Source organism: Pezoporus flaviventris, unplaced genomic scaffold (genome assembly GCF_033815535.1).
Source record: "Pezoporus flaviventris isolate CSIRO_AGI_PZ_B2104156 unplaced genomic scaffold, CSIRO_AGI_Pfla_v1 ptg000041l, whole genome shotgun sequence".
NCBI classification, from domain to species: domain Eukaryota; kingdom Metazoa; phylum Chordata; class Aves; order Psittaciformes; family Psittacidae; genus Pezoporus; species Pezoporus flaviventris.
In genome coordinates, this window is record NW_026892589.1 from 7,592,185 (window position 1) to 7,618,148 (window position 25,964).

At 38.4% G+C, this 25,964-nt stretch overlaps 1 protein-coding gene across 2 annotated transcripts; it reads right to left on the reverse strand.

Moving 5' to 3' along the window:
• Positions 1-1,740: 1,740 nt before the first annotated feature.
• CHFR (checkpoint with forkhead and ring finger domains) lies at positions 1,741-25,020 on the reverse strand. 2 transcript variants are annotated; one of them, XM_061466073.1, is made up of 18 exons: positions 24,880-25,020; positions 24,270-24,414; positions 21,973-22,072; positions 15,246-15,355; positions 14,259-14,318; positions 13,893-14,105; positions 12,717-12,932; positions 11,961-12,117; positions 11,525-11,679; positions 10,811-10,973; positions 9,777-9,919; positions 9,227-9,346; positions 8,878-8,961; positions 8,070-8,140; positions 7,022-7,109; positions 6,753-6,860; positions 5,594-5,666; positions 1,741-3,443 (listed from the first exon to the last, which is right to left on the reverse strand). In XM_061466073.1, exons 2-18 carry the CDS (start codon positions 24,400-24,402, stop codon positions 3,401-3,403), a joined length of 2,037 nt encoding a protein of 678 aa, XP_061322057.1. In that variant the 5' UTR covers positions 24,403-24,414; positions 24,880-25,020; the 3' UTR covers positions 1,741-3,400. The 2 variants fall into 2 exon arrangements, with proteins under 2 accessions (XP_061322057.1, XP_061322058.1); XM_061466074.1 differs by having other exon boundaries at positions 24,765-24,919.
• Between the last annotated feature and the right edge of the window lie 944 nt (positions 25,021-25,964).

Below are 25,964 nucleotides of genomic sequence, written 5' to 3' on the forward strand. Positions count from 1 at the left end.
GGGAATGGTGGCAGCACAGAAATCCTGGGATACTAAACTGCAATTTGAAGCTTAATGACTCTGGCATCACTGTCTTTCATCTCAGAACAGGGCGCAGACAAGTCCTATTTACTCTGCAAGGGAAAAGTTCTATTCAGAAAAAGTTCTCTTAACAGAAGCCATTTGAAATCTTAGCATTTATGCAATTCAGATCATTCTAAAGATGAGCTCAATACGACAATCACTTTCTGTAGCCCGCTGTTAAATCAGTAGTGGTATAATGCTTGTCACTTCAGTGTTTATGGTATTGCGAGAAACTAAAATAGTATCCACTTTTCATAAGTAGGAAACTTTTTCATATACTAGCATCTTGAAGCCATCTCATTGACAAAACCGAAATCTATTTAATAGTTTTACACTTATCCATTATAAAAACTGTAGAGATACTGATGATCCTCTGTGATATCCTCTGACACTTTTAAGAAAGTTTGAGAGAATTTCTTGGAATGACACAAGAACTCATGTCATTTTCAGTCAGTACAAGTGCAAGGATGATATTTAGTTGTAAAATCTCAGCATTCAAGTACCTAATATCTTGACAAAGCAATCAGCAAGAGTTGCATACCTCCATTCTGTGGGATGCGAATATGCCACAGAAGAAACAGAAACAGACAACTTCAGTATCTTTTTTTTTTAATTAATAACTTCTTGGTTCAGGAAAAAAAAAAAAAAAATCACAAAAGAGAACTGGAAGAACTACTCTCCACCTTCTTTATAAAAGAACTTCCTCAAAGACAGAGACTATACACCTTGATTACCACTACGTCAACCCCTACCATAATCACCTTGGTTTCCGTAACATCTATTCTACCACATTTCATGCTCAGCTTCCAAATATCTCTTATAAAGGAGGTGGGGATGTGCTTTAGACAGGTTAAAAATATGCTGCACCTTTACAGTATTTAAACAATTACGCCAAGCATAGTTCATACATTTAGCACATTAACTATCACCTGGTAACCATACATTTAAAAAGGTCTAATGTATAGAGTATGTAATACCCATGACAGATACTCTTACTTACTTAAGAGCATATAAAGATCAGGATTTATTCACCTCTGCAAGTTAATTTCTCATCACCTCCTGGTACAATATAAATGACAAAAAGATCCCTTCATTCCATTGCACTACCGCAACCCTATATGCATAGAAAGGCAGATTAATTATCTGTAACAGGGAAAAGGAAGAGGGGTTTAAAAAAGGAATTGAAGAACCTCTACTGCACAGGTAGTTTAGCTGTTAAGCACATGAGTTTTGTTGTTTGCTTGGGGTTTTTCCCCAATTTTTTTTTCTCCAAGTCACACAATACATCCCTATACAAACACAACTTGAGTAAGTGCAAGAGAGGTTGTACATAGTACTGTAGACATGTTATTCTTGACCAACAGAAGAACTTCAGCACAAGAGGCTTGAACACTAGCACAGTGGCAAGTCTGTGCTGAAAGCCCATCTGGGGTGTGGAAAGTGGTGAATGAAAACATGAAGCACATTTCTGCATATAATGTGCAAAGGCTTGATCTCCACAACTGCACTCATTTTGCTACATGCACAGCCAGAGATGAAAAAGAGATCAAAACCAGCCGAGAATGGTTGTCCTGAGAAGATACAGTAAGCATTAAAAAAAAAAAAATCTAAACATAAAATACAAATACAGAAGCCACAGAACATTGTTAATAATACTAAAAGACAGAAACACACTGCTGTTGTTAAAAGAAGTTTCAAGTATTATTCCAGATCCAATTTCAATCCTACTCACAGGAGAAAATGCCCAGAGATTAGGAAGAGAAGTCCACACCAAAGTGTATTTTTAATAGCATACAGGCATGGTCAACAGACCCATCCTTGCGACAGCTATTTTGAAAAATAAAAATCTAAACAGAAATACATCATTCTAATTATCATTCATATAAAGATGTGCATTACTGGAAATACTTGTTTAATCCACTGCAACCAGTAGACACGAGGTGCTGCATCATTTGTGCTCCATTCTATCAGAAGATTTTGTGTGTACACTTTTTAACATTAAAGTATAAATCCTGCTCATAAAATAAGGCATACTTAAAAACAACATGGTATCTACAGAGGTAACTTTGTATGCTTTCTTCTCGTTCTGTTCACGCTTCTATATATGATAAAAAATGTTGGTCCCAGTTGCGTTTGTCACCATTACTAACAGGTTATGATGAAACAGACCAATTTGGGGTGGGGTGGGTTGGGATTTTTAATTTAAATGATGCTTGGGACATCTCCTGAATGAGCTCTGTAGAGGCATGGCAATAAAATCTACTTTTTTTTTTTTTACTGTCAGTGACACCAGTGTTCCCCTTCATCATCCCCATCCAGAAATGCCACCATATTGCTACAATTTGTCCAAGCTGAATTCTTTTTTGTAAGATTGTTCCTTCCAGTAAAGCTGCTATATTCTGTTTTAAACTATAACTTTCTCTACATTTTCACCAGTGTATGCATGCTAGAGAACAGCTGCATGGCAGAGGTACATATTTAGCATATGGTATCAAACATAAAAGAAATAAAAAGAACCAGTGTGTCCTACTGGCTGATCTACATCAAAAGCACTGTTTGGTCTTCTGATACAAAACATTACAGAAGGAATATTAGCAGAAGTCTGTTCTGCTTCAAGTATTACCCCAACTTTAAATGTGATTTTCAAATTTTTGTGCAATTTTTTGTAATTTAATATGAATAAAAACATCAGTATGACTAAACTAAGAAAAAAAACCCCTGTACTACTTCCACTGTAACACTGCACATATGGTAGAGGCTTCAAGCTGAAACAGCTGTTTAACAGATGAATATTCTTTTAAAGTGAATATTAACGTGGTTTCTAGCACAAATGCAATGGGTAGTGACAAAGTATCAGACTACCGCAAAATGCAGTTACAAATATACACTCACAATTTCCTTCTTAAATATTAATGGCTCTTGAAATATCCATCAGATACTTTTACAAAACATTTCTATTTTAACTCTAAGGAATTTTCTTAGTTTCTTCACAAGTAGTGCAAATACACTCCTTATTCTTAGGTTGTCCCAAGATATGGCTGGTTTTTGTGCGTGTGTGATTTCTGTTTGTGTTCTTCACTGAAGTGATACAGTGACACTGTATCCATGAGGATGGAATGCAATGCTTGCTGGACTTTCTTGTAAAAAACCCCAAATCTACCTTATTCATGTACAGCTGTAAAATTCTACAAATGAAAAAGTTCACACCAGATTACCTGATGCAAAAGTTATTGTTGCCCTGCTATGGGGGAACTGAGAAGGTCCCCTGAAACCTTAAACTGTACAAGCAGTGTAACAGGGTTTTGTCCCTTCTCTACAGACTACAAGTATTCAGTATTCAATTCTTGAATCGTGTTTGTTCACAAATGTGGTTGAATTTCCTAGGAGAAAGAAAAAAAAAAAGTAAGTATTAAAATGCAACAAAGTTCTCAGAAGCCAACAAGAAAAATGAGTCAGTCTCTTTCAGAGTATTTTAAATGTTAAACAGTTTAAAGCAGAACATTTACACACTAACACACCTGTCCTCCAGAACCTGTTTAAATTGTACTCTACTATCATGACATCTGTAACAGGATTTTCAACATCTCTCCTGCCTAACCCCCTGTTAAATATATTAGACACACAGAAAACCTGTTATTAAAAGCATTCCTCTATACTTCTGCATACTTCAAAACCAGGAGGCAATTAAACCAGGAATCAGTGAATTAATTTTGCCCTGTGAGACATCAGTAATTTTCAGTAGACAGCATTACACAAGTCACTAGGCCCCAGAACTAACCAGGCCAGTAATCCATTTCAACATAAACATGTTCTTTCACTGGCTTAGAAACATCTCACTATTCATTCTTTATTTTTCTCTTACTTGGATTATGCATCCCCTGATACATAACTAAAACAGGAGTTGGCGTGTTGAGTGTGTATATACATATGTGTGGAAGAGATGATGCAAAAGAGACCATGAATTTTCTCCCCCTTGTTGGTTTAGATAAAATATTAGAAAGAAACGTTGCTTATATAACCATTATGTAGTACAACATTTTAGTTCATTTAAAAAAAAAAAAAGGTAATTGAGTATCTCTAGAAACGAATGGTACAACAGGATTGTTTGCTTTCATGGATTTTAGGAACTATGAGTAGCAGCCAGTGAGTTCTAGGAACAGCTAGTGCTTGAAAGAAAGAAAAAATAGGAAGAAAACCTGAGTCATTTCTGCTGTAGATGGAATCATTCACCACAATATGAAGACAGACAAGTGGTGAGTACTTTGATAATGAATTAACTCTAACATTTCAAAACATAACCTCTGGGAACACAGACAGTCTTCTAATGTGAAGTTATATGTAACAGTGGCAGTTTGAATTACATCTGCAACTTAAATCCCAAATTATTTTTGAAAGGTATTTGGTAAAACCTCTGACTTTGTAAGAGGCTGAGAATGAATATTTTACAACTCCTTCTTATGATCTGCTTGCCTGAGCTATACACACTATTTTCAACCCATAGTACCTGCAATATTAAAGGAAGTATGTTAAGTATGTATACTCACTGCAGCGTTAGAAAGATACTGCAGAATATACTATTCATTAAAGCGGTTTCTCAACAAGGGTTAACAGCTCCTTTATCTTAAAATGCACTGAGAATTTACAGAACTATTCATAAAGCAGCTAAGATTTTTCTACCCTCTCTAGAAGTAGGTAGATAATACTTGTTTTGTTTTCCAAGTCTCTAATACTTGTGGTAGCACATGTGCATCTTTTCATAAGAATTAAAACGCACTGGTTACCAGTGGCTGTGGTTTTTTTAATCAAGGACCTCGATTTATTTTGGATAGACATTTGTCATGAATGATCAGATACTAGAAGTACATGTCCCCTAGATGTACTAAACCACATGAAAAGCAAAGGGTTAATCTCTTTTCAGGCTCAGTGTTTCAGCTTTGCCATATACCAGATTGCTTGGGTCAGAAGCATAAAACCTAGAAAATCCTTCAAAACCAGGAACTGCTGAGCCACACCAGGTTCCTAATGTTACATGTTCCAAACTTCTCTTGCTTTTCTTGTTGCAAATTATTCCCACCAATTTACCCCTCCAAGGTACGTTGCACTTTACTAGAAGAGTCTCTCATAGTTTCAAATGGAAATCACACCAGGCTAATTATTGTATGTACAGTGCTTTTAAGAAGCACCCAGTCACAAGCAAATGAGAAGCTGCTTCAGCGGGAGAAGAATGGGAATGAAGGGGGAGTTGTGGGCGGAAAAGACTCCAGAAGTGTCAGCAATGGGTTATATCAACTTAAAAGTGATAGCGGTGCCCTTCTGACATGTGCGAAGGGGTTGTTTCAAAGTTATGTTAAAAATGACAAAAACAACCCCAACCCAAAGTTGGCCCAATTTTGCTTATGCTACAATGGTGTTACTCATGCAGCTTCTGGCATTTTAAAGCTTTGGTTTTTTTTTGCTGTTATTGTTTGTTTGGTTTTTTTTTTACAAATGAAACAAACCCAAGAACCACTTTCTGAATTATCAGACTTACATGGCATGATGTGCTTTGACCTGAGTTCGACAATTGCGTCCCCAATAGCAATCAGGACGTGATGTGACAGTCACTACAAAAAGAGCAAATGAAATGCTACATTTATTACATAAGTCATTAAATAAGGTGATGTAGATTATTAAGACATTGCTAATTGTAGTTACTCATCAAAGCAGACTTTGTAGAGAAACAAGACATGATTGGCAAGAAACAATTGTGAACTATACTGGTTCACCTTTCTAGAAACAAAGCAAGCACTTAATGAAGGACAAAAAAACTCATTCTGAATATTAGGCTCATGCAGACTTAAGATGAAAGGATTTGGTTCTCAGTGCTGTCAACTGAAATGGTACCATTTATTTTAATAGAGATGAACTTTACAGTTTAAGACACCGGGCATATGTCTAGATACATTTCCATAATAAAGAAAAAATTATTAATTTGGGTAGAGTTTTGGGGGTTTCCCCACTTCTACATACATTATAACTCAACTGTCCAGAAGGCTGTTACATTAAAATGGAAAGCAGTACTAAGGAGAAGCAGGTAGACTGACTCTCATTATGCACACAAGCAGAGCTCTCAACAGTTAAACAGTTAAAGACAAGGAAGCTGTTGCTAACAAAGGTACTACATGGACAAGAGTAACATTTAAAAACAGATTGTTGGAAGAGCTTCTGTTTCCAACAGATTTAAGACTGAAGGAGGCACAGTTGCTTGCATGCTATTTTATATTAAAACTGTAAATGTGAGCAGATTTAGAATTAATTTATGAAAACATTCTTGTTTCTAGTTGAGAGCTGATAACATGTGAAATTGTTCTGGAGGCGCATAATTATATGTATTTAAATAGGAAAATAAATTAAATTACAGCAACTAGTTCCTGTTGACTATATTGTGGATTTTACTGAATTCCTCTTTTCACTATATAGATACCTTTATCCTACTGATGAGAAATCCTACTGAAAGAAAAGGTTCCATTAGGGAGTCTGACAATAACAATATGCAAACTTAGCAGCTGACAAGTAAACAATCAGCATAAGATACTAGCCCTGCAGAGAAATTTGTACTGGGCTACACAAAGGTGCTAAAACACCAAGGATACAAGGATAAAACAGACTTTAAATTACTTTTCCCCATTACTAAGCAAAGAGATCCCCACCTGGCAATTCAGCAACAGGAATATTCTGCCTGTACTGGTAGGCAAGTTCTCGAAAGCTGCGAAGGCCACAACAGTAGCAAAGCACTGTGTTCCCAGTAATTCTGTAATCTGAGGAGAAACCCAATTTGTACATAATGTCAGTGTAAGGCCTGAAAAAACAGATTTAGTGAAAATGCCATGATGGCATTGGTTATGTACACAGAACTTAAAACCTCTTCGTAGTATTACTGACAAAGAAAAAAACATGTACAAAAATGAAGATAACACACCTGACAACATAAAAACTCCTCTTTGAAGAGCTAAGAGACTTTCATTTAACATATTTTTCCACGTCAAACCCCTGGATGCCAGGTAATCCTGAAAAGAGCAATTGAAGTGTGTGAATTAAGGAGTGACCAAGCCATTTACTCTCAAATATTTCTGAATCTGTAACTAGGTTTTTCAACATGGGTTGATGATGGTTACAAGTAAATATCTTCAAACTTCATTAGTGTGATACTTTTGGATCACCAACAAACCCTTCCATTCAATCTCTCTTCTTCAGAAGATCCCCACTTTTGCCAAATGAATGCAAATAGATTCACTTCAGCCACACTGTCATATACCTTAAATCAAGATTTTATCCAATTTACCTAATTTAGGTAACTCTTGGTTTTGTACAGGCAAAACATTTTCTATGCAACCTAGCATGAAACTCAACTTGTCTGGGACAAAATATTTAACAAGCCTTATTTTCCTGGAGTATTTTCAGTGAATTATTTTTTCCCTCAATTAGTATTTTGGATGTTTAATTTTAGACTGTCAAAACTGGCTTCCCTAACAAATGCTTCACACAAATAAAATTCTTTTATGATTTAACAACCAACCATATCTGAATTCTACAGTGTATCAGTCATTTAAACTCACATTCCAAAATTATATTTAGAATTTCTGCCTTCTTGGCACCTGTCAGACATACACATCAGGGAAGTCATGCATCAGGATTGCATGAAAGTGATTTTGTTATTGTTGCTGTTAATTTGGGTGGTATGAGAAGAACTCAGGCTAAATGGAATGCATCTTTAGAATACAATGCCCTCTTCACAGACTGAAAGACCCAAATTATCACCCCAAAGTACTTCCTATCCAGACACAGTAACTTTGGTCCAGCTGATCATTTGGGGCTCATTAAATTTGCCTTTTAGAATTAGGTGCTGCAAGTGACAATGCTGCCACTGTAACTGTTAGGCAACATATAACTAAAAATTCGTGAGTGAATACATCTTAAAATTTGTACATTTATGTATGATGAACAAAGATAATGATTTTTAAACATACCTTTAGGATATCTGACTCGTAGTGGTTATTATTTAGGACTCCATCTAAACACTTATCACCAAGATTTATTTCTAATCAAAACAAGAAGAAAAAAGTTACTATTTCTTCCCCCAATGTCTCCTACCCCCCATTTTTCTGAAGTTTTTCCTGAAATAATGTGCACAGAAGGTTTTTTTTTTCCTGAAATTATGTGCACAGATTTATGTGAGCACCAAGTAAATGACTGCATTCAGCATATGCTAGAGCATGTGATATATCACTTCCAAAGGCAAGAAGAAGACACTGAGATTTTACATTTTCACCTTCAGCCCACAAACACTACTACTAAGCGGCACAAATTAACAGTGCTATTAAGGCATATTCTATTAGCTTCAAACTGCAGCCAAGGAATTTCAACTGTTCTAAATTATTTTTAGAAAATGTTTAAAAAATTGAGTTTCAGAAGGCTGCATGTTTAACAGCAGACGGTTCTTTTCTGATCAGTTAACATCAGATGTTCGGTGCTCTTGCACTGATTTGTACAATTCTCTTACTAGGGTGAAATGCACCATGATTATTTTTATACTGGAAAGCACTGTGCTCCTCAAATGTAGTTTTCAAGCCCAATACGGTATGAAGAAGTTAAATCCTCTCAAACTTAAGACACATACCACTCAATAGTTTTTTTTCATGTTTGTAACGTGAGGACACAGCCTTTGCACATTTGTGCTTCAAACTAATCTATTAAGTTTCTTAAATTACCTAAAGCTCAAGACAGACATTATTTCAAAGTGAGCACACTCATAAGAAATAGATTACTCCACAATACCACAGAATGGTGCCAAACAGCCAAAACATGCCATCCGAGTGCAGCCCCAGTATAAGTGACAGAAGGGTTGAAGACAAACTGTACCTGTCAAATAACAAAGAAAACCCCCATGTAAGGATCTGAACACAACAGCCCTCATAAACATGGCTGAAAAAGTACAGCTTTCTCATTTAAAATACATCGTATACAGTAAGTTTTCAAAGGAAGATTCTTTCATGCTGTCAGTACAAGAGTCCAGATAAAGAACATTCAAATAAATCTACTTTGAAGAGTATTCTTTAAGTTTAATGAAAAATAAGGATTTCGTTCTATAGCCAAAATTATAATAATAATAAAAAAAAGTACACACATTGCTGAGGAGCAACATGAGGATTCTGTTCACGCTCTGCTCTTCTATCAGGCATTGGCTGAAAGCAGCAGGTGCATATTACATGACTTCCTTGAGCAGGACACACGTACTCCTGGACAGCTAGATGAGTTTAAAACAGAAAGGACAGACTGAAAAAAGGACACAATAGCAATCTGGGCTAAGAATCTTGGTATCAGCCACATCAAAAATCTGAAAGTAAAGGCAAGCAATATAATTTTTAGAAAGATTCCATGAAAGAGCAGCAAAATGGAATGGCATTCAGACTTCTAAACTACACAGGGGTGTAAAATATTTCAATATGTAAAACAGTTTAAGAATACCAATGATCAGCAATCTATTTTGGACAACCCCAGAAAAGCCAGGGTCAAATCTCATTATATTTACAAAGACACCTATGTGAAGTGGTGTTACTCTTGCAGTACTGTAAGAGTGAGCTTGCTTAGTTCACAATTTAGTTTATTGTTACAACTTAGTTCATTGCTTAGTTCTGGGGAGTTGGACTAGATTATCTTTAATGGTTCCTTCCAACCTGCAGGGAAGTTAGCAGACGTAGATGGCGCATCTCCCAGTGCTTGCATTCCTCCTGCTTCTGTCTCTTGGCCAGCGCCAGGCAGTGTTGGAACAGAGTGTCTTCGATACCCTGGGCACTGTCTGCACACTATATATGGTTGACTGAAAGAATAAAATAGGCTCATAGGAAATCACACCCAACAAATGCAAATATAACTCATATCCCTACGCTAGACAAGGTTGGTCCTACTTTCAAAGTTTAAATTTGGAATTTCTTCATCCAGTAACATATGGAAGTTTACGTAACTCAGTACGTCACAGCCGTGTAATTGTAAAGTTGTAAAAGACACAAACTTTGTGTTTTGTAGTATTCTCCAAATAGTAAAAAAGAAAAAAAAAAGTGATATGACTGGAAGTGAGATGAACAAGAAAAAAGAGGAACAAAGCTGGAATAATTATCTACATGAAGAGTTCTTCTACTCCCCTCCAGAGATACAGCAAAAAATGTTTGCTGTTGAAGATAAAGAGAAGATATTTTGGTGTCTGGGAATCCCTAGGTCAGGCGTCAGCTGCTTCAGTACCATTCACCTGGTGAAAGCAGCATTTTAAACACATAAGAAAGCATAATCATTGCAGCTGCACTCACAGAGACTGCTTTATCTCCTCACAAGATCTTAGTAAGAAACCTGTTTTCTCTAAAGCAACAGCCAATTCATAATTGGAAAAGGTAATTTCATGTATCTCACATGAAGCTGTTGTACAAGTCAGCATAGAACTGTTGGCCATAAACTGAATCTTGCTGCACTTGTAGTAAGTTCTAAATTGAATTACTTTGTGTTGACTGTTTTAAGGTTCGGTAAGATGGCCTATAGAATTGCCCAGATAACTACTGGTAAGAATGAACTTAGCTGAAAACAAAAGTAAGATTCATTCTGGCAATGATCATGGAACCACTACCAGAAATAACAGCATTTGTGAAACTAGCTCAGTTTGTGGGTTTGTGCATTCAAATGTAAGTAAATCTGAGCCAGTGCACAACTTAAATACACATACCTGATATCTGAAGATTCACTATCTACATCTGACAATTCCAATAAATCTTCAGAACTTCCTTCCTCATCTGAAAAAGATCTCCGCACCTTAGGTTGTAACATGTCTTGAGTAATTTTGTTTCTAGCATCCATGCTACGTACATCATCTTCATTACGACATTTATCTGGCATGAGAACCAAGTACAAATTTCAAGAGAAAAGAACACATCAGATCCCTTATTTCCATTTTACTTCATTAACGTAGTTGCAATTACTGTGTTTTCATTTCCATAAAACTTACTTTTGAATAACCAAGTTACAGAAGCTAAATTCCCCCTCTCTGTTAACCTAAGAGTAATATGAGGCAGGCAACTTAAGATTTTGTTTTCAAGAGGTCATGATCAAAGTTAATTAAATCCATATTCAAGTACATTTTTCAGAAGTATCTGAGTTCAGGCAGCCTCATCAGTCAGTGTGCTCTATTTGAAAAAACCGATATCCTTCTTAAGTACCAAAATAAAATTCAGAATTCTTCACTTACTCCATTATAGTATTAAATCACCTGTCAATTCTCACCCAGTATTTGAAATAATGTGTCATGTTAAATGCACTTTTTTTCTTACAGCCATATCAGAGAAAACAGCAGAATAATAAAGCATACACAGAAATTTATTAGTAAAAATTTGTGCATAAATCAGTTACACAGCTCATGTGTGCTACACACACTTCAACTTGCCTGGATGCTGAATCAGATAAGCTTCAACCAAGTTGTTCAATATGTGATTTTTACAAATACGTTCTACCGGACAACGACAAGTTGGACACAGAGATGATCTTTCCATCCATCCTGAGTAGCAGGCAGCACAAAAAGTATGCATACAAGGCTGCAAGCTGGAAAACACAATCATGAAAACAATGAAAGAAACAGTCAAAACACAAATCTTTTTTTTTTTTCAGATACATTCATAACAGTCAAAAAAACACCCCAAACCAAAACACAACTGAAAAAAAAAACCCAGAAGATTAGCACTGACTATACAGTTTGGACGCATGGGAAGGAAGAGGACTCAGAAGGGCTTGTGAAAACCCCTAAGTAGCCTGGCCTCCTCAAACAGTTGTCACCAAACTTATTTTATTACCACATGATTACAGCTTTTGTCAATCATACATACCTCACACAGTCATGCAGCAGTTCTTGGCAGATAATGCACGTTAACGTTTCTTCCATCTTATCTGGTTTCACATTTGATGTTTTTGCATCTTCAGAGCCAATTTTAATTATACATTCATTTGGAGCTGCTGGGGAAAGATTTGGACAAGTATCTTCATCTACAAAGACAGAAGATTCCACAGTATGTAGGAAGCTTTTTTAAATTTATTTTTATTTAAGTGTTAAAAAGAGACCTGAAAGATGTACAGAGATTCCCTGCTCACTGGCAGTGGTCCTACTAAAGGTTCTTGCTTTGCACATAATTGCTTCTGCTACTGCAGATATTACTTTTACTGGCCCAAAAATCAAGTCAGTAAGAAACAAAACACAAACTGAAGAAGGGCTAATGATAGCTGACCTGACTCAATTCAGGATGGGGAGTGAAAGGGCTGCAGACACGGAATGAGAGGGGAATTTTGCTTTTCTTATTTAATATCAAAACATAAAGTAACATTGTGAGGAGGAAAAAAGTTACTCATGCCCTACCAACATAAACTTTCAAAACCTTCTAGGTTTGGTATGTGTGCATTTTGAATGTATTTCACATTAATAAAGAAAAATAAGCACAGATCCTGATGCTTCTGTTAATTTCATTGGGCTTCTATGAAAAATGGACATAGCTTTAAGTTCCTGATTAAGTTTTTTAACCTAACTTTCAACAATAGCATTAAAACAAATGAGTACAGGGTAGGCTGCGCAATACTAGTAATATACTAGCCTCCTTTTAGTTTCTTCTTAGCAGGTTCCAAACCTTCCTCCTCCCCTGTTCTTTGGGAATCTGAATCTGCTTTTTCTTTGTCAGTGATTTCCGAAGTGATTGCAGAAGTTTCAGTATTCATATCAAGCTTTTTATCTTCGTCATGCAGTGCTCTTAGACACACTGATTCTACCATGGGGAAAGCAGGCACAGAAGTGAAAACTGAGGACTGTGATCCTGCAAAACAAAACCAGAAACACGAATGTAGTTGCATACATATTTGTGACATGAAAAACCAAAAGGTACTCAGACACTGATGATGCACACACATCGATCCAAACATCTGAACAGGAAAATATGGAGCAAAAAAAGCTGTGTCTGTGTAACTACTCTAAATGCATCCTGAGCCAATCTCACTAATTGAAAGACCTAGGGGAAAACAAGCTACTAGTTTTGTAACCCTACTTAAAACACCCATTCCTTTTTAAATTGTATTTATTCATAAGACTATTATCCATGCTAGGTCTTCCCAACGAAGATGCCAGGCAGAAGATTGATGCCATTTTGATCATACCTAACAGGTCAGGATCACAGCAGAGGACAAAGCTTTTTTTCATAGGAGTATGTTCTAAAAGTCCCAATGAACTGTTGACAAACGCCATTTTCTAGAGCTGTTCTTGCTTCAGTTCTATTTCAAGCATTGTGCAGCACTCTGGTATTCCACGCACCAACATAATACAAGATACTAGACTAGGGATCCCTTTGGTATATTTTGGCACTAGAGCTCTAAGCAAAGGAGAGGGGACTGGTGACTACCAGCAGTAACAGTGACAATTGGGTTAGTTTCTCAGAATGACTGCATGAGCACAAGCACTCATATTTACTTAATTTGTTATATGAGCCACAAAGACCTCTTAATTTTCAACAGTGCTCCGCTACAAAATCATAAAGATAGAACAGTTTGGGTTAACATGCATTTTCTGCCCCTCTGAGCATAACGAATTCTCTCAATTGCCTTACTCATCCACTGCCTACTCACAGAAAGTTAAAATGCACATATCCAGCTAGTATTTTCACTAGAACTTTAAAAAGCAAATGCTAAAGAGCCAGATAGGCCAGAGATTAATCTGTTAAAATTCAAAACTGGAGTTACAGTTGATGGGATATCAAACTTTAAATACTTGACACAGTCCTTACCAGATGTAGAAGGATTATCCTGTTGAACAGATGCAAACTCATTAAGAGAGGTAGAAGAAGCATTAAAGAGGTTAGATGTAGAAGTAGATGGCTGTGGTTCCTCATAGCAAGACTGAGTAGCTGATGGTGATGAGGTAATTTGGGTCTCATCATTACTTCTTCCTGTATTTGAGGTATCTTTGGTCACATGGCATTGGTTTTCTATATTAACTTCTACAGTTGGAAAGGGGAAAGGAAAGAAAAAGATCTGTGTGACAGTCACCACAGCACGGCTTCAAAATTCCGAGGAATCAAACTCTCTCAAGAAGGGACATCAGTCATTGGAGCATAGCTCCTCTTCATGGATCTTGAATTACTTTTCCTTACCTACTGGTTCTTGAGTCGCCTCATGTTTTGTGTTTAAGGATTCATACAGATAAGCAACATCTGAAAGTTTAAAAAATACTGATCAGAATCTTTAAACAAAAATTCACTAACCTTAATATCACATAACCAATGAAAATTCTGCTGCCTCAAGAGTTCTCATTTCCCAAATCACTGATGAACATCTTTAAGACAAGCGACAACACTGATCATTCATGAAATCTTTTATTAATTTTGTTCCATTGCAAAAACTGAGCACTTACACCTAAATGTTGGTCCCTGACTTCTATTCAGTTAACATGTGAAAGAACATTATTTTCTGCCCAACAATAGCTAGGCTTATTGAAAAACCTCTGGGGAAGGACCCTCATTAATTTATTTTTTTAACCTAATTATGTTATTTCCATTACATCATCCTAAAAAGAATTTCTGGAAGAATTATAGGCATGAGAGGGATGATTCTTCTTTAAGACCACATAAATATTTTTCCAGGTTTACTAATTCTACTTTCACTATAGGGCTATGCCCACCTGCCCCCATTTTTCCTTTCCTCTTCAAAGGAAAAAACAACAACCAACTAAAAAAAACCCAATACAGAACAAAAAGCTTTTGCAGCCTTTCCTTCTGGTGCCCAAAGCTGCTTTAATATGAGATATAAAGTATCACTAACTACCCCAGCAATTTGACTTTGAAAAGAAGCATTGGGCATATGATCAGGACCTCATTAGTTACCATTCCACGCATTAGTTCTTCCAAAACTACTTCTAGGCACATTTCAATTGCAGACAGTTGCTCAGACTTGTCTCTGTAAAAACTGGCACATCCATGACCTCTTGTAGAGAGAGTTGTTTTTAAACAGTAGCAAATTATTTGCCTTAAAATTGAGTAATTCTGTTTTATTTGTACTGGTATTTCTTTTTTCTCATTACTCAAAAAACCAAAACCAAAACAAACACTAAGTGTGCCATTTCCAAAATATCATTTACTTACTGTTCTCTGGCTCATTTTTTCTGTAAACAACATAGATCACATCTCCAGTCTGTAAAGGGTATGTCTGCTTCTTAACCACTTTCAGCTTATTAATGACTGTTCCATTAGTACTATAAAGAGAAAGAAAAGATAACTTAGCATAAATGTTTTCATAACTACCTAGGAAAGGAAAACACAAGATATTTTTAATGAAGAAAAACTACAGGCTCTCAAAAAGCAAAATGTGAGCTAGGATGAAAAGCCCAGAAACAAAAAGTTGCTCTCAACGACAGAAAGGACTTCAAAGCTCATTTGCAGCTACTGGTAAAGAGATGGTAGCTGACAAACAAACAGATAAAAGATCCTAGACATTTGGCCAATATCTCAAAACAATTAGATGATTGTTTCTGTACAATAATCCCAACCCTTTAAGTATAAAACAGGAAAGCATAACAGGAGTTCTTTTCAACAAGTTTTAGGTTGTTTTCCAGTTAAAACTGGGAATCTCCTAGGACATTCTGCAAAGGAACTTTACCTGTGCAGTCAGGGATGCCACACTGCCTTAATTTTTCTCCCCTCTTGCTTAAAATAGTAAGAAACTTAAAATTCTGAGGCTATTTAGATTGTTTGCACCTCGTATGTGAGAAGTTAATAAGGTGGAAAAACAGTTACACATAATGAACAAATGAGTTGGAATACATTATTTCGACAAGAACTTCAAGAGTCGTGGAAGAAATTAAATTGGGAAAGAGGAGACTGCATTTCTGATTAACAGAGGTATCTCCTTCACTATGGGTGATGTTTTATACACAAGCTATTAGTGTTTTATAACCAAGTCAAGCTTTAAAGTTCTGAATAATTCCAACTCAGTTGCAATAAGCCTCTTTCAGGACTACAGCATTCTATAATTTCAGACTTCTGTCATTCAAAATCTCAGCAATTAGTACCAAATACAAACGAACAGAAAACCAACTTCCCCCCAGCAGAACGAGCTGCTGCACGAAACAACAACAAATCTCTGCTGCCACCTTCTGGAGGCCACCACTTGTGCCCAGAACACAGACTTCTCAAACAGGCCAGCTCCTCTCTAGAACAGAGAGACTGTTATTTTGAAATCAGCACTTTCCCTTCTCACTATTTTTCTTTTAAGAGAGACCTGGAAAATCTCTTGTTGTTTAGTAACAGAAACACAGAAAGAAAACTAGAAATTTGGACCTCTTTGGACACAAAGGCAAAAGGCAAAAGGAAAAGCAGTCCTTTTGAATCACAACTGCAAGTCTTGCAAGATCAAAATAGCAGCTCTTGCTCTTACCTCTGGAACTGCTTTTATTATCTACACGGTTGAATCAACTAATCGAACATAAATAACAAAGAAAAAAAAGCCATTTTAAACATCAAGAAACAAACAACATCATCTTTGGGTCACACTGACATGTGCTCTATTAAGGAATCTTCAAGTTTCTCTTCTAAGCAAGAAAGCTTAAGCCTGTCTTTTTACATCAGTCATGCAGATGTTGAATAGCGTGAAAGACAGAAGTGCTAAAGAGCCAGCAGAAGAGACACATCACTAAAAGAAAGCAAAGTTCAGCAATTAAGGAAATTAAGAAAAAAAATTTAGTCTGTTAGAAACTATACTAATTTTTAACTTAATATATGAAAAAGATTATGTCAAAGCAAAAATCACACCTCTTTCAATTGTCAAAGAAAGAGAAAAGTTTACAACAATCCCTAAAATGTCTCTGAGATCCTTTAACAAAACTAGGAAAAAATGAATTTGACCTCCTTAGTTTTCCAGAAGGCAAAATGTAACATGCATCTCCCATTTGCTGTCATTTAGATCTTCTTTGGTAATAAAACAGCTAAACTCAGGTAACAAGAGCTGTCTTTTACTGAGCCTTAGCAATTCCTACTCCTAATATGTCAGTTAACATAGGGAAAAAAATGTCACAACAGTGCATTTTATGAAGCTGCTCTGTCATGACTGGCAAGTTCCAAGACGGTTATGAGGGACAACAACTCTAGTGAGGTATTCTTGGAAAACATGATAATTATGACATTTGTACATTCTTCTGATGTTTCAAATTAAAGAAAGGTCCCCATAAAATAAGCAGAAAGTACAATGAGAATCCCAAATATGACGGCTATTCATTAGGACTTAACCTGAATTAATATCAACTGGCCATGCCAAGTGTTGACATGGAGAAAAAAAAAAAACAGTACTATCAAATATAGACTGAGTTGTGAAACAATGTCATGAAAGGTCACAATTTCTAAAGAATGGAAGAAAAAAGTCAGGCCTTGACTCAATTTCAATGTAGTTGATGACACTTTGATTAATGAATCATACATTGCCTTCACTTCCCAATCCCAACTGTTAGGCAGAACTGATGTGAACAGCTACAAACTGATGTGAACACCTACATCTCACTCGGAACACACCTACTCTTAACATATGTGAATGATGTGTGCGTTGTAAGATCCTCTGGTATCCTTTGGAGAAAAAATTCCATTCTTAGTAATAACTAAGATCCATCCAGGAAGAAATACAATTTACAGTAAAGCTTCTGGGTTAATAGTTTTAATAGTTATTTGCTATTTAAATGCGTGTTATCCTGAACATACTGTAAACTGAAATGAGTTTTGAACTCTTATTAAGTTATAGAATCCCTTCTTCTAGAATCCCTACAGAATCCTCTTCTGTGTCATTCTCCATTCTTTTAATGTTCACAGAAATAGTTTTGACTGATAGGGTGAGGAGAATTGAGTTGCAGAAAGGACACCAGCACCAAGTGAAGACGAGCTTCCAATTTACCCACAGAAAGGAGTATCTACTTGCCTGCCACATGAGTATCAGCCTTGTATAGTTTCCTGCTCTGAAACACCGCTTGGTACTAAGAATCCTTAAAAAAAAAAAAGAAAATCCCAGAAGACAAGAGGAGGCCTCTTTCTTTTTCAAAACAGAGAACCTCATAATCACTTTTACTTAGGGAAAGCCAATTACTGCCTCAACTGAGTTAAGTGAGCTTATATGATCTGTTTTCTTTCAAGCAGTATAAATCAACTAGTGCATGGTTTGGAAAATAAAGCAGAAACACACCCCCCAAAAAAGGGCGAGTCTGAATCTTTTATTGTACTATTTGCTAACTCTTGGCTTTTGTTACTCCCAAGCTTCTATTTACTCAATAATTTTGAGTTCTCTACACATTTTCTTTCACCTGCAAATTCATGGTAATTCTTTCCAAAGTAGATCCAAGAACTCATTATGCTACTAGGGAGATAAAAACCAGTGTTGGCTGTCTACCTGTATTTGACTATATTCTTTGGTTTAGCTACAATGCAGAAACAAAGTCCATTCAATTCAACTGTCCTGACACTAGTTGCCTCCTTCAATGCATTCCTCTTCACCAGAAAAAAACTGAGCTTGACCGCAGCAATGCTTCCAAACTATTTTCCACTTCAGAGAAGAAAAAGCTAACTCTGCAGTATTTTCCTGGGACTCTGGGCATCTGTATTGCCAAATCAAACATTCAAATATCTTCTTATTTCAGCCTGCCTGATTTTTTTGGAGCTCATCTGATATTTGGCACAAATAATTGGAAGACCCAGGAGAGCTGCCTTATGCAAGTAGTCACATCAACCCATTTAGTCTTTTAATTCAGCAAATGGTAGCCACATTTCATACCAACTCATAGGCAAGCAGAACACATTAAAGGATCTTACTCCTTTTTGTTAGATACACAGAAGCCTAACATGCATAAGCAGCTACCTGGTAGTACTCCATAGGTGCAGCCTTTCGTTTACCATTGTAATAAGCCCCACCTTTTCATGAATCTATCAGATAGAAAATTAACTTTAATTTAGTTTTGCTACTTTTCTGCTGCCTGCACCTTCTGCCTCAGGGGAAGGGGGTGGTGTAACAACTACAAAAGAAAAAAACACAGTAATGTTTCTGCATCATTCACAGTTTCTTTAGTTTGTATTATCATGACATTCATCTAAAACAATTCTACCAGCTACATGCAACTGAAACTAGGGATGGTTTCTCAAGCTTCAATTCACAGCTATGCTCTGAGACTGCCGTGTTAGGCAAACATGACCCAATTTGTTATTTAGAAATATCTTGACATTTGGGATAACATTAGAGAATGACAATTACAAGGCATTTCCTAGACATCCTAGCTAGGCCTGACACCTTTCCCTAAAACTTAGCATTCCATCTCACAGCTTCAGAGAGTACAGAAGGGATCTATCCAGGGACTTGGCTAATTTCTCTAGCTACAGCCAAGAAGTGGAGAAGAAATACATCCTCATCAAGCTTGTGGATATCAAAGGAGGGGCAGAGCTGGGCTGCCATTCAGAGGCACTCAGGAAGGCTAATGGAACGGGCTGACAGGAACATCGTACCATTGAATAAGGAAAAACCGTAAGTCCTGCACCTGGAATGGAATAACCACCTGCAACAGTACAGGCTAGAGACCAATCAGCAAGGGGGTTTGATGGATTTTATGACTAAGCATAAGATCATACACCTTGGACTTATGCCTAAGCTTAAGTCAGCAGCATGCCCTAGCAGTGATGAAGGCCTACAGCACACTTGGCTGCATTAACAGGGGTGTAGTCAGAAACTCAAGTGATTATTATTCCTCTTTACTTGGAACTCAGTAGTGCACATCTAAAACATTACATCTACTTTGGGGCTACCTAGTACAAGGGAGATTAATAAACTTGAGCAAATCCAGCAGATAGCCACTGACATGACCAGAGGTCAGGAGCACAAGACCTGTGACCCAAGGTGCTTGGGGAACTAGGGTTGTTTTTGCCTGGGAGAAGGTGGCTTGGTGAGCCACTGACCTCACAGCAGCCTTTCCAGTGCCTATGCGAATATTACCAAGAAGACAGAGGCAAGCTCTTTACTGAGGTGATAAAGGTCATAAACTGAAATAAGGAAGATTCAAATGGATGGAAAGAAAAAAAAAAAAAAAAAAAAAAATCACTGTGAGGATAATTAAGGTCTGCAATAAGGACCCTGAAAGCCTCCAAAATCTCTGTGCTTGGAGGTTTTCAAGGCCTGACTAGGGAAAGCCTAAACAACCTTGTCCAAATCCAGTGATGGCCCATCTTTGATATTTTGAACTAAGTATATGAACTCTTCCAACTTGAATGATTCGGTATGTTCCGTTTTACTTGAGGAAATAAAATACAAAGAAGTGCATTGCCCATGTAAATACCTAGAAGCGAGCTCCTCACCCTGAAAAAGACTCCTTTTAATATCAACATAGCTATTAATTGATCAAGAGACAGAAAAGGATCAAAAACTCTGCTGAAAGAAAACCATCAACTAAAGCTCGTAAATTCTGCCAGTGCCTCCCCAAATGCATATGCCATTCAACCAGGCAAGTTCAAAGGTTCTCGAAGGGCTTTTTGTCAAAAGCTCAGCAGGTCCTGGATACTAACCCTGACCTAGCATTACAATACATTTAAATGCATTCTGGTAGGTTGGAACAGGAATTCAGCATGATACCCTTAAAAACCTCAAAAGTGAGAATTTCCTCTTTATGTATGTACATCAATATATTTTTGAAATCTTCTTCATCTCTGGGTAAAATACCTTCCAGGCATGAAAAATGGGGGGAGCTGGCAGAAAGTATTGTTTCTTTACTGACTGCAATAACCTGGCAGAAAAAGAATGTGGTTTACAGAAGCATTTTAAAATGTCACAGAGTTCTTGAAAAGTAATAAACCAGAAGCTTCTGGCAATCTTAGATAAAAAAATCCTGTCAAAAATAAAGCAGATGAACATTTGAAAAATTTGAAAGTTATCCTCCTAAGAAATATGCTTCCATACAAACTTCTATCTCAAATTTTATAAAGAAAAATAGAAAACAAGCTAAAAGTCATTGGAAACCACCCACAACCCCTGCAATGCTGTTTGTACTCCCACAATAGCCTTAGAATGCTACAGGGAATAGTCTCACCGGTATAGCAAGTTCACTGAAATTCAGTATGTGAAGAAATATGTAATTGATGTTATATACTAAAAGCAGTTTCACTAAATTAGCTTAGCTTTTTAACAGTAGTTCCAGTGAAGTATGTCCTTATATCTTTCTATGTTAAGGGCTTTAGTTCTCACACCCCTAACTTAACACAGAAACACCCAGAAAAGAAAATAATCGTTCTGGTTGAACAAAAGAAACCAACCTGAAATATCAATAGTAGAAATCCAGCAAACATCATTTATTATTAAATTAGATTGAACAGGTTCTAATCTTCATCTGACATGCCCACCACAACTGCTAGAGTGCTACAGTACTTACGCTATATAGACTACAGATATTTTGAATACCAGAAAGATGTATAACAAGGACATATTTTTACTCCACATTTATTTTATGCTTTGAGATCCTCACTTCAGGTATCTTCTTCCCTACACAAAAACCTGAGATGAGGCACGCTCATGCTTAGAGTTTTTAAGAATGCTGGCATCATTTTTTGTCTACAAGTCTAAAGAAATATGCTACTGAACTATTACATCAACAGTATTTTTCATCCAGTAGACTATGAATTCCTCTGTAAAGAAAAATATATTTAGAAAGAACAAAAAAACCACCCCAAACCTAGATGTAAAAGTAGGGAAAAAAATAAAAACCAAAAAAGAGAAGGATTTACTGTTGATGTCTCGACCAATACACAAGATTTTACTGCAAAGACTAAAAAGAAAATAAGAGCAGAAGTTCACAGAAGAACCAACCTTGTATCTTCCAATGACACTTGACCAGATTCTTCATCCACTACAATTTTACAGTGATCTCCAGACACCAACTTGTTGCCAGGAAAAGATAAGTCACAACCTTAAAAAAAACCAGATTTTCCAGTGTGCTTAAAAATACACATTACACAGACAGATTAGCATTCTACACAGCTATAAATGCACAGCAAACTGACTCATATACATCTGCAATAGTTCAAAACTTCTACTGCATATAGGCATATAGGGAGCAACACAGTGTAATATGTGATACATAAATATAAGCAGTGAGATAGCCCCAGGTGATATAGGCTTATTGCAACCATTTCAAGATGGTTTAGTTCCCTTTTCTCACCAGTGCTAGCCCTTACAGATGGAAATCAAGTCACAATTACTTTGTTCTAAAGTGGAACAGGGATAAATTCACACATATTTGAAATGTTCAATTCTAGAGACATACATCACAGAGCAGTCAGCTTCTTTTCTACATCAGTTTAAGACTGTTTCATTGGATTTAATTTCTGCTTCATTCTGGTACGCATATTGTACGAAAGTACCTGGAACCAACAGCTGATAAATACAATTTATATATAAATTTTATAAATACAATTTTCTTTTGTTTGTTTTTAAAAACTGTTGACAGCAAGATTATATTAATAAAGCCGAAGGGAGATTAAAAATCCAGGACTAAGATTTAGAGATGCAGAAGTGCGATGACAATGTTGACCTGACAGAAACCTTCCTACCTGTAACTCCAGGGCTCTGAATGAATCTAGAATCATAGAATATCTTGAGTTGGAAAGATCCATAAGGATCATTGAGTCCAACTTCCTGCTCCTTGCAGGACTACTGCAAACTCATGGTACTCATTTCAAGTACCACTCAATTTAAAATCTAGTATTTCCACTTCACTTATTTGCCTATTCAAGGCAATGCTCAAGAATCTCCACCAACCTCTTGCACAAATGACTCAAAGTACTTGCTTACACAAAAGCTACAATTAACAAAACATGATTCACTTCCATCTATTCACACTGTGGGTACACTTCATCTCAGCCTGCAAGAATGTATCCAGAAGGAAAACACTACACATGCTGATGACAGTTTATCATTTCTCTACTCCTAGTATTCAAGGAACGGTCAACAACTACAGAGTTAACTGCTGCCACACAACCTGTGATGCTAGGAAGCCCACTGAAAGCGAGCAGACTAAATTTTGTTAAGGAACATGCCAACATTTCTGTTCTATTCTACAGACTTATTTAGACTTTCACATGGGAGCAGGAAGGGCAGAGAGCTCTCAACAAGCATTTGTGATGCTCCTGAAGATTTTCTAAACAGTATTTATGACCCCAAGGTTGGTATCCTTGTAACCACTCATTAATCCATTAGCAAACAGTTATGGAATCAATAGAACATGTAAAAATCTATCTTCTTCCTGCAAGACAACCCTTAACTACACCTCAATTTGAAGAATTTACCTACAGCTTAGATAATGATAAGCAAACTAAACATACCTTTCCAAATGTGAATATGCAAAACATTTTTTCTACAATTATTAGGAAATAATAGGTAATAATGTGTGAGAAATTATCTGTATTTCTCATACAGCTACAGCATCTAGTGTTTGTTCAACACTATACAAATGTGACTGGTCAGTCAAATAGCTTGAACTGATGAACAGGAAACTGAAAAAAATCTGTCAGGGCAGAGTAAAAAAATCAAAACACTGCAATGACTGTTTTAAATACAGTAAGCATGAAATACATTAAAATACAGGCAAATAGTAAAAGCCCTGGACTCTGGGAATAAAGCTTTAGCATTCCCTCTCAGAGAAACTTTCAGTACTTGTTGGCAGTCTTCACATGGCCTGAAGAATTAAGGGCTTTTATGTGGGCGTTTTCCTTTCTGTGAAGCACAAGCATTTTGCATTGCAGTTCCAATTTATTTTAACCACAGAAGCAAAATGAGAACGTAAACAGGACTGATACCCAGAAACTCTTCTGAATCAACAATCGCTGTTTCTTATCTGTACAGACTGTCACAGACAAACTAGAAGGCACACTTGCATTTAAGCGTGCACACGTCACAAGTCGGTGAAATGAAAAGGTCAGCGTAAAACTTTTGTCTTCACACAGAGCCAAGAGGTAAATGAGGAATAAGAGACAGCCTGACAAGCACCTCCAACAGCTGAAAGCACCAAACCCCTCTAGTTTCAATCCTTCTGATGTTTTAAAGGCCAGGGGGGAGGTCTCTGCTGTCCCCCGAACACCGCCCTAACCAGCGTGTCCCTGTCCCACCTTTCTTCCGACCAATTGTCCATTCTCTTTTCAGCAGCAAGACGTGCGGCTCTGCCTCATCAGCACCCAGCCGGATCAGCTTCCCCCAGGGCTGCTGCTGCTGGCTCTGCTCGCCTCCTTCCGAGTGCTCCATTTGGATTCACATCTGACAAAAACAAACAAAGCGAACCCAAACCCCACCGTCACACAGCACCCGGGCTGGGGGGAGAGGGCTCGCTCGGGGCCGGCAGCCTCACCGCAGCCCCCTCCCCCTGCCTCTGCCGGGGGCCGGGCCCTCAGCGCCACAGTCCCGCAGCCCTTCACACCCCCGCGGGCTCCCCCGGCCCGGCCCGGCCCTGCCCGCTGCCTTTTGTGTGCCGTAGGAAAGCCCTCCCCCTAGGCCACTCGGCCCCCCGCAGCCAGACCACCCCCTCTCCCTTCGAACCCCCACCCCACAGGGCCGCTCCCCGCCTGAGGGGGATCGGCCTCCCCCTTCCCTTCCTCGCCCCCTCTCACTTCTCTCAGGGCGGCGAGGGGAGGGCAGGGGGTGCCGCGCCCCCACACGCACTCCCCGGCCGCCTCCGCCCGCCCCTCGAGCCCGGCGCCCCCTCCCCTCGGCGCCAGCCCTTACACCCAGTCCCGCGGCCGAGGCGGCTCCTGTCAACAGACATTGCCACCATCAGCTGATCCTGGCTGGGCAGGGCCAGCCCTGCCATTGGAGGCGGCGCGCGGCGGCCGCACGGAACGCACCGCGGGCAGGGGCGGATCTTCCGGCGGAAACCACCGAGCCCCGCGGGCTAGAGCGCCGCGGTTTCCGGCGAGGCCGCGGCGCGCCGCCCTGCGTAGGGACGAGAAGGGCTGTAGCGGGGCTCGGGCGGCGGAGACGCCGCAGCGGGCATCTTGATTGGGGGCTCGGCGCCATCTTTGTTGCGGGCGGACCGAGCGCCTCAGAGAGCTGTAAGGGCAGCCAGCTGGGGTCGTTTAATTGGTCACATACAGGGAAAAATAATTGTAGTTTAACACTTCGATGCTGAAGAGTCGTAAATTTGCTGGCAGCGGCTAAATAAAACAAACATACCTGCTGTTTCAGGGGCATGCTTTAGAAAGAAAGTTCACACTGAGGCAGGGTAAGGGCCTGTCAGTGGCAGTTCGCACCCTGAGGGGCAGCCCCAGTTTCAGTCAGGAGACTATTAGAACCCAAAACCTGATGCAAACGGGGCAAAAGCAAGCAGTGGACCTTTCTGCACCTTAAAATTGTCCCTTTGCTCTTCATTGCCCCAACAACCACCTCATTTCCTCTTCTACAGTAAGTGGAATCTAGCCAAAAAACAACCACCACCACCAAACAAAAAAAAAAACACCCAACCCCAACCAGCGACAAAAGCATCCAAACAAAAGGTAAAGTGGAAGATCTCATTGATTCCCCAATTGCAGCCACGCTTCCCGTGGCGCTGCACCAGCAGGGCCTGCAGGGCCCATGCTCCCTGCCCCACCGCTCTAACTAGCCTGAGTGCTCATCATGCTCATTCTCATTTCCCCAGGTCCCTGCTTTGTCTTCCCACCTTCTCTGTCCCACTGGGAGCCATCTCGGAGAGCTAAAATGATGCAAAACAAATCACCCCGTCACTCACACATCCCGCTCTCACCTTAGGTCATGAAGTCCCATGGGGTGGCACCATCTCTCCCCATCACAGCCCACAGCTGAGTTACCTCCGG

Coding starts and splice junctions, on each gene's coding strand:
- CHFR (XM_061466073.1), bottom strand. CDS start 24,402: ATGGAGCACTCGGAAGGAGGCGAGCAGAGCCAGCAGCAGCAGCCCTGG. Junction 15,356..21,972: donor GTGTCATTGGAAGATACAAG/GTTGGTTCTTCT, acceptor TTCTCTTTATAG/TACTAATGGAACAGTCATTA. Junction 8,962..9,226: donor TCATGTTGCTCCTCAGCAAT/GTGTGTACTTTT, acceptor GTTATTTGACAG/GTACAGTTTGTCTTCAACCC.